The following is a 9,895-nucleotide window of genomic DNA, read 5'->3' as shown; positions in this document are numbered from 1 at the left end:
CGAGGCTCATGGATCCGCTAGATCCGGCGTCGGGACTCGCAGATTCGGCGTCGGGGCTTGCGGATCCGCTAGATCCGGCGTCAGGGCTCGTGGATCCGGCCACCACCGACGCCGATTCGGCAACCAGCGGTGGCATGGGTGTGGATCCGACCACCAGCGGTGGCACAACGTTCCCAGAAGTGGGCTTAGCGTTGGGCCTGAGAGTGGGCTCGGTGTCGAGCCTGAATTTTTGTTTTTTTATTGATTTACCGAGGTAGGCGTTATAAGGCGCCCGCCTCCGTTAACTGATTAACTGAGGTGGGCAAGCCAACCGCCTCCGTTATTCACGGATTAACCGTGATCTTTCGACGGAGGCGGTTGCCTTTGCCTGCCTCCGAAAATAAAAAACGCCCGTGTCCATTAAGTTTACTGTAGTAGTGCTAGATATTTGGGACTGCTCCACAAATTCCACCATGGAGCAGCTCCACAAAAACCTAGAGGTTGTGGAGCACTCCTTTATGTGCTCGTACAACTCCAACCTTTTTCCTCGATTTCCCTTGCAATTTATTTCCACATTGGAGCCTCATTAGCGAGCAAACGAAGTCAACGCAAAAGCAAGTTGAATTAAGTTATAACAATAATTTGATCGCCCATCTGGTTGTCTAGATGTATGCACCTGGTCCAGATACCATGTGGCTGCCTCGCTTGCAGATACCATGCCAGTAAGGACCTCGGGTTTGCTTTGACAGATGAACATTAATTAGGGTGCCGATGCAAGAGTAGGCTGGTACGGGTAGGTGAAAGTCAAGCAGTGAGGTGTTACCAACAGTAGCACTGGGTCAAGGTCTAGCATTATTAAAAATAATTTAAACCCCTAAGTTTTCTAATTAGCCATTTTTGCCATTATGTGATAATTCAATGTAAGCCTTAAACTTGCATATAAATTATATCCCTCTACCATTCTAACAGATAATTTAAAATAACCACCCATAAAAATCACCTACATATGCTACTGTTAGAGATAATGTAAATTATAGCAAAATTTGCTTTTAAATTATCCATATGTGTCATTATAAAAGATAATATAAAGTAACATCTTTTAATTTGTACCTAAATTACCCATACCACCCATTACAAAAAAAACACAAGTATCTCTCAAATCTACATGTAAATACCAATATAAGATATTACAAAACTAATTCAATCCAGAGGTTGTTTACCGGTGAGGCACAGAAGATTCAACTCATGCAGTTTCGTATTGCTAATGGTTGGTTGAAAGTTGGAGCGCATACGAATCTAATAAACCACTCATTACCAAATGAAACGACATAAGCTGTTTCAAGTAATATAATGGTGCTGAAACATCTCCTTTCAGTTCAATGAGGAAGAGAGGACCGGGGTCCTCTCTTTGTTGTTGCAAAGCAGAGCTCTCTAAGAACAATACAAATTATGAAGTAGCGGTATTGTAGGCAGGGTTTGTGTGCTGGCTCTGCTCTACTTCAGCACCACCATCCGTTGTATAATGTATATCCTAATAACTAATCACATTATCACAATACGAATATATATATATTGGAAGCATGGAATGCATCCATCGGTGACATAGTGGTATTGGTTGTAGCGATAAAGTTGTAATTATCTCAGCCATCATCATCAAGCAACTTGGCAAAACAACATGTGGAGGACAGTGTACGAGGAAGACGTGGCAAGTCTCCTCTGCCATCGTCCGTCCACGGTATGGTAGTAATGGATATCACACAAGCACATAGTAATGAAGGACCCCAATATTCGTTAGGCTGTTGCTTTCCATCGACATTTTATTTGTTGTGATATTGGGAGAAGAAATTTCAACACCGATGTGAAGTCCTTTGGCAGCAAATAGGAACACTAGCTTTACGTGTCGTCCATGATGGGCCCATTTGATGACTGGGATATGAAGACTAATTCATATGCCAGCTCGGACCTCTACAGAGTTTATTTGGATGCACTAGTATAGTCGTATTCACTTCGATTTACATGTGTTGAAATGGATTAAGGTGCAAGTTAGTTTCACAAAAAAATTGTATAAGGAAAAGCAGAACAAGCCTCCGTGCTTATAGCATTTATGCCAGCTCGGACCATAAACGCGACCCTTGGACGTTTGTCATGAGAGATCAACTCGACAGGCGTAGAAGATGGCGTGCAGTGGATGGGATGATCTAAAGAGCAGAGGTGACGACGGCTGTCGAACAAGACAGCCGGCGCACGAGATGGAGATGGGGCTGCTAACACCATAGAGCCGGCATGCATATTTTGGGCACGGAATATCCAGACGGAGATAGGCAGAATTTGCATTGCTGGGTTGGTTTAGTCTCCAAGCGGTCTGCAAATGATACCATTGCAGAGGCCCTGAGGGTTATCAGTTGTCTATGGTCGTGCGTGTCGTGAGCATGTCATGCCACATGTATATATTATTTAGCAGCCGTAATCCTGACTGACCCTGACAAGAGTGCACGGAAATTGAATGGATTCTGTATGGCTGTTCTATTTGTTTGAGGATGCTTTGGTTTTTCGAGGAAAACAGAACGGGCTTCTCCCTACTGGGGTTTATGAAAACACATCAAACGTATAGAGTTACAAACTCAGGAGACAAAAAATGAAAGGAAAAAAAAATCAACAAAATTACACAAAGGTCTTGTTATGCACAATCAGTTGAGAGCACAGGGTGACAAATGCCTCTGTCGCGGCCTGTATGCAGTATATTCGTCTCTGTTCTCTAGCGTGGTTCGTTGAACGAACTGACAAAGGCTCAAAAGCTGCTGCTTCAACGCATTGCTTGTCCTAGTACTGAGCATCAAAATGCATATATATTCACACTACGCTCTTGGTGTACCATTTTGTTGCTGCAGTACAGTCAATCCATTGATCGGACAACATGTACCCGCTTCCCAGCCTTCTTCAATCCATTGGTTCGAAGGTGCCGCTACCCTTGCGGCCACTTCCTTAGATGCCTGACATCCTGTGCATAGGCTTTGACTTGCTGGGTGTGGCTGAACTTGTGCCACTCAGGACCAAATTTCCCTGCTGCTATGGCAGTGAGCAGCGTTAAGGAACAATCTAGCTGCAAATGCCTTGGGTTCACATCTGGCAGATACCTGGGGACTGTTTCCACGACATAATCCTCCAAAGTGAGTCTCTGTAGTGTAGGCATGCCCTCCAATACCTTCATCTCTGGACACATGACGATGATGAGGTTCTGCAGTTTGGGTAGATTACTGATCCTCTGCAGGTGAGTGTTTCTGAACACATCGAGGTGGACAACAGAAGCAAAGTTCTCCAAAGAGCTTAGATGCCTGACATCATATATACATAATTTCTTCAAAGCCATTGCGTGGAAGGCAAGCCCAGGTGGCACACGCCTCAACTTGCACATTTTGAGTACAAACACCTCCAAGATAGGCATGCCTTTCACTTGTTCCTCCCACACCCATTCCTCCCATTCGACCATTCCCTCAAACCACAGCTTCTGCAATATGGGAAACGCAACCCCTACATGATTGCTTGGTTGTAGGAATTCAAGCCCAACACACTTGATTGCTGGGGCACGAAAATCTGCAGAAGCTCCAAGCAGGGAAGCTGACTCAAGCCATTAGGAAGCTCTGTGCAGCAGGCCAAGTCATCCATCGTTAGAATCCTCAAGCTCCCAAGGGACGTAACTGCTGTCAGCATCATCCAACCTGGGAGCCACTCACCAAAATACCTTACGATGTTAAGGTTTTCTAAGCCAAGCGGAGGGCAGAGCTCATCAAAAACCTCCTCGATTTGCCTCCTCTTTCTGTGAGATCCCTTCATCCTTTTTTACCAACGGGCCATCATTTCCAAGTCTACTGGTGCAACCCAGTGAAAGATATCTTAGGCGCTTGTTTCCACAAAGTTTGGCCTATAGCAGATGAGGAAGAAGCTACATTCTCCAAAAAATTGATACTAAGTTCTCTTAACTGGGAGAGCGGCCCTAGTGCTTCCAAACTACAGTGATCACAATCCATATCGGCTGGAAACCCATACAATTTCCTCAACGAAGTTAGACCACAAAAATCCCTAGGTACAACACTTATATTTGTCCCATCAAGTCTAAGAAACCTCAAGTCTTGTAGCATTCCAATGCTACACGGAAGCTTAGCCAAACTCAGACAACCAGAAAGGCTAATGTACTGCAGGAATTTCAACATGCCAATGTTTTCGGGTAACCGAGAGGTATTACTGTTGTGTATTGACAAATACCTCAAATGTTTGAGTTCAAAGATTCAGCTACTGCATCAAGATTTAAACTGTCCAAATGTAGTGTCCGGAGACTTGAAAAAGAAACAAATGAATCACCTGGCTTAGTCTTTATATTACCAACTGAAATCAGTGTTCTCAGTGATATTTGTGTTTGTAGAGAACGCCATTCCATGTCATGAGCTTCTAATCCTTTGTTTGCCAATGATAATCGAATCAACTTTTCTGATTTAAGTTTGTCACTAATACCTATTTCAGTATTGTGAGCTATGAGTGCTTCATCTCCAAGCACGTTATGAGCAAATGACCGTACAATATCATGCATGTTGCAAACTTCTTGATCAACATAGTTCTTATCTGGCTCAATAAGGTTGCGCTCTATTAACTCATCATAGTATTCCCTTTCAATTTCTTCTAAGTCATCTGATGTTCCATGAACAAATCCTTCACTAATCACATGCCAATAATGTCATCAACATAAAACAATGCACCCTTAGGAAGGAGGGAGTAGTACAAAAAGCAAGGCTTAAGACAAGGGCGCAGATCCTCATAGCTAAGATATATTGCATAATTTAGCTCTTTAGGCATTTGTGATACTGACCATAGAGAATCATCTAACACCTTTTGCCAGTCGGTTCGTCTTATCCTTTTCTGACCCAGGATACCTCCCATTACTTTGACCCCAAGCGGTAAACCATCACGTTTTTCTACAAGTTTCATTCGAATATTCTTTAGTATTTCAACCTGGGGCTCATCATTTACTTCTCTGACAACCTGCAAGAATTTGAGGCCAAGTAGACAAACAATAATTTATTGTTCCATCCTATGTTGCCTCTAGCACACAATTTTTTATCATCCTTTTTTATATTATATATACTGTATGCATGTGCAACTAAGTAAAAAGAAAGAAAAAGGCACGAATGTCGCTAGGGAGACAAAAGTAACAAAGAATTCACTAGCACTGTTCATGATGAATTTCCCCTTGTTTGCTCCTATGACCTATGGAAGTACGGCCTTTCCTAATCTGTAGCAAAATCAGAACTATCACTACTACAGAATGGACCTGTTGTCCAGGGCGGTAACGGCCTTTAGTCCTGGTTACCGCGCCGGGACAACGATCCCGGGACTAAAGGTGGAACCTTCAGTCCTGGGTCATCGAACCGGGACTAAAGAGGGACCTTTAGTTCCGGTTGGTGTTACCAACCGGGACTAAAGGCCCCCCAGCTGAGCAAACCTGGCCACACCCTTTAGTCCCGGTTGGTAACCCCAACCGGGACTAAAGGTTCCTTTTCTTTTTCTTTCTTTTTGTTTAATTTGTTTTCAGTTCAGTTACACATATTTGTTTAATATATAGTATGTTTTTATGTACGTATTCTACACTGCTAATATAAATACACGCACGCATATAATTACATCTAATTCTCATCTCGAGCATTATTATATTCGAATAAAGTATGAAACTATATATATTATAGATATATATGTATATATACAACACTTTCATAATCTTGTTCTCGAAAATAACGATATCAATAAACATTTAATTTACATCATTAGTTCCTTAGGATCAAAGTAGAACTCGCCGTTGGGATTTAGCACTTTTTCTAGAAGATATCCTGCTATTGACTCTTGAACTGCTTTCATATGGTCTTTTTGCATGACCCTTCGTTTCAACCATTCAGTCTTGCATTTGAAATAAAAGGAAAAGTATTAATATACATATATATATATATATGTATATTCATTTAAAAATAAATAAAAAATTGATATATACGTACTTTGAGGACATCTTCAGGAGTTCTTCTTATGTATGCATTGATAAATTCATAAACGTAGTATCCACACAAGTTATTACCTGGTTCCTGCCGCAAATACCACTGTACGAGAAGAAGATTATTCTCATCATCTCACACGTAAATTGAAGTACGATATAGTAATTAAACACGTGGAGAAGTATATATAGTACAACTTACTGGTATTTCAACTACATTAAGTGGTGCCTTGCAATCCTTGCGGTGTTGCCGAATAAACTCTTTCCAAACCCTATGCGACCAATAATGTACGATCGTTAATAAATTATGGCAAAGTCTATTCAATAATAGTTGTGCGCGAGAGATCGAAATTACCCCTGGATAATGTCTATCATATCTTGGTATAGTGCCCGCTCTTTTCTCAATGAGTCCAAGATTACTAACTGACTTGAGTTTAACTCAATGACAATAAGTATCCAGTGAAACCTGCATTGGTTTATACACACACGTACATGCATATAAGTTGTATTGATATTACATAAAATGTGTAGACTACATTATTATTAACACTTACTCAAAGTTGTACGGGAAAAGTATTGTTGTCTTGTCGTGCTGCTTCACGAAGAACTTCATGATATTCGTCTGTGCTTCAGATACCCAGTGCTCCTTGACAATAATATCGGTTTTGAATACGATATAAGGATCAATGAAGCCAACACTGGTGTCTTGTATTCTTTGGAGCTCTGACATCTGGAATCTGTATATAAATATAAGTTACATGTGAGGATAATTATATACATGTATGCATGGAAGTGAGTTTATTAAATAAAAGTAAGAATCACTTACAAACAAAAGGAGCTAATGATTGATTTGTCCAGAGCGTCCAAGTGGAATAGTTGATGCAATTCTTCGAAACTAATATGTAAGATGTCATCTCCACGGAAGTAATGGTGGTCTCTAAATCTGACAAAGATCCACTGCTCACCCCTGCCACACGCCTGCATGTACCACTTGTTGAGCAAGTACATTTGCGTACCCAATTCATTCAGAGCCGCAGGGTTGTACAGACTTTTGCCAAATTTATAAGTCTTCCAGGTATCAACTTCCAGGTTCTGGATTGGAGCTTTGCCCGTCACTTGATCCAAGGTTAAACCAGTTTGTTCAAAAAAAGCATTAAGGTCTTGAACCGACACTTCTCCAGAGTTGTCTGGTCGATAGACTTCTATGTTGGAACCATATTCATTAGCAACAACAAGATTTTGCATTGGTTGCTTCTGTTGTCCGAGCTGTGGGACATCCTTCCCTGATGCTCTTTTCCTTTTCTTATGTGCATCATGTGACTTCACGAGGGAGCGGTCATAGTCTGATAGTGGCGGAGGCTTACGAACTTCAAGCATTTTTTCTTGTGAGCTTCGACCTTCTGCCTCAGCTGATCTCATGGTATGTAAAAGTACGACTTCTCCTTAAGCTTTGCTTGTCTCTGCTTTTGGATATCTCTAAAAAAATCTTTCACTTTTTTGTCTTCTTCAGCTGCTATTTGCTCATCAGTCTTTTAGGAGGTATTTCTTGAGAAATAACTCTTTTTTTTGGGTCTTCTTTGCCGCCGGGACCTTAGACGTCTTTGTAGTGCGTCGCTGTGGAGGGGGTGGGGGCAGTGTTGGAGACCGGCGTGGAGGCGATGAGGCCGGTGTTGGAGTCCGGCATGGAGGCGTTGGAGATCATTGTGGAGGCGGTGGGGCCGGTGTAGGAGTTGGAGATCGTTGTGGAGGCGATGGGGCCGGTGTAGGAGTTGGAGATCGCCGTGGGGATGAAGTCGTCTCGCCCCCCGCGACGCTGTGATGAGATGGGGAATGAATGATTGGGCTAGGCTGGGGGAGACCCTGCTATAAAAACAAGTTGTGGGTCAATTATTTTTGAAGCCAATATAAAATTAATGGAAAAATAATATTTCATTCACTTTCATTCGTACCTAGGGTGAGGTAGGGGAAGCGGTGGCGCCCCAGGAATGATGATGAAGCATTTGCGCCATTGAATAAATGTCTTCTCTGCTTCTCCTAGTGTCTTCTCCCCATCACCGCCTTCAATGTCAAGAGGAACATTGCTGTAACCTTTGAGCACTCTATCGACCGAGATGCTGGCATATCCAGGTTGAATAACTGACCCATGGATTCTTGGTGTCTTCGTTCGGTCTATTAGAGATACAACCCCGAGAGCCACCATGATTGATGCATTGTTACCATCTGGAATGTGCAGCTCACATGTTGTTAGAGGCTCGGTAATGTCATCAATAGGGAAGCACAACCCATCATCACCTTGAATAACTGGCAGCTCTGTGGAAGCATAACTGCTTTTCATCTGACCAACGGGGCTAATGGTGACTCCCGGCGTTGATTGCGATTGCATTTGACTCATTGCTAGCTGCACTTGCCTCTTGATCTCCTCCTGCATTCTTGCCTCAAGAGATTTTTCTCGTTCACGTGATTCAAGCAATGCTTGTTGTGACTCATTAACAAATTGCTTCAATACACGGATTCGGTCTGCCTCCTCATCCTTCTTTCTCTGGTGGCTTCTGTAGGTATCCCTGTCTGCTGGGAATGCTTGTAGCCACGGAACCGCCCCATAGCCTCTCGTTCGACCACCGTGTTTAGGATTCTCTAGGGCATATGTCAATTCATCCTTTTCTCTGTTGGGCTTGAAAACACCACTATCAGCTTCTTCCCTAGCACGAGCTAGTCTCTGTGTTGCTCTCTCAATTTTTTAGCCGAAAATTATCTTGCCAGTGTCTGGGTCTAGGCTTCCCCCATGAGCGTAGAACCAATTCTTCGCGCATTGAGGCCAGTTCTTCTCTATTGTTTTAGGTATGATTCCCTTGGCAGTAATCTCTGCTTCTAGGTTCTGCCACTTGGGAATAGCACTCCTATAACCACCTGATCCCATGCGATGATGGTATTGCTTCTGTCCGGCATTCTGCTGATTCCTCATCACATGTTCCTCACTCTCTTGAGATGTCTTGTATTGTACGAAGTCATCCCAATGGGACTCCAACTTGACAAACGCCTTAGCATTGAAATTCGGCGTTTCATTCTTCAAGATAAACTTTTTATACAATGTCTTCTTCCAACTCTGGAACAATGTTGCCATCTTCTTCATTGTCCAATCCCTCACTAGCTCCTTCAAAGCATCATCTGCTTGTAATGTGAAATGCTGAGTGATATCTCTCCAAGCTAGGTTCTTGTCACGATCAGATACAAAACTAACATTAGGAGCGGATATCTTCTGCTTCCATTCACGAGCACTAACTGGGATCCTATCCCTTACAATGAACCCACATTGATTGACATATGTCTGAGCATGTGGTCCCAATGGTTTGCCGGTGTCGGTGTCGAATTCTGATATTATGAAACGGCCCTCTAATGGCTTTTTTGGCCCTCGGACTTTCCTACTATTGCCGGTAGTTGATGTAGATCCAGAGACCGGCTACATGAGTAGAAACACAACGATTAACAATAAATATACGTACGCATGCATCTATAAGAGATGATAGATAATCGAATATATCTCATCAGTATTTTCTTGTGCGACAATTTGTTGATCTTCAACCACCGGCATATTCAGGATATCCTCATAATCAGCAAAGTACTGACTCGTGTCATCTACATCCACATTGGTGCCGGCGTTGATAATATTCGCCATTATGTCATCATTCAAGTTATCATCCGGAGCAGCCATTTGTATCTTCAAGATAACACATAGATAGAATTACTATGGCACATAACATAAGTACAATTTTCTCTCTCTCTCAACACATAGAATAAGTGCATATGTATATATCTCTGGATATGCATATGATAACACATAGAATGTCTCTCTAGATACAATTTTCTCTCTCTCAACACATGGAAATAATT

At 42.4% G+C, this 9,895-nt stretch overlaps 1 protein-coding gene across 1 annotated transcript; it reads right to left on the bottom strand.

Moving 5' to 3' along the window:
• Positions 1 to 2,941: 2,941 nt before the first annotated feature.
• LOC136479512 (uncharacterized) lies at positions 2,942 to 6,139 on the bottom strand. Its single transcript, XM_066477358.1, has 4 exons — positions 6,092 to 6,139; positions 4,838 to 5,010; positions 4,336 to 4,685; positions 2,942 to 3,570 (listed from the first exon to the last, which is right to left on the bottom strand). The coding sequence occupies exons 1-4, from the start codon at positions 6,137 to 6,139 to the stop codon at positions 2,942 to 2,944; spliced, it is 1,200 nt and encodes a 399-aa protein (XP_066333455.1).
• Between the last annotated feature and the right edge of the window lie 3,756 nt (positions 6,140 to 9,895).

Source organism: Miscanthus floridulus, chromosome 9 (assembly GCF_019320115.1).
Source record: "Miscanthus floridulus cultivar M001 chromosome 9, ASM1932011v1, whole genome shotgun sequence".
In the NCBI taxonomy this organism is placed as follows: domain Eukaryota; kingdom Viridiplantae; phylum Streptophyta; class Magnoliopsida; order Poales; family Poaceae; genus Miscanthus; species Miscanthus floridulus.
The sequence above is the reverse complement of the archived record's forward strand: the minus strand, read 5'-3'. Positions and strand labels throughout refer to the sequence as shown.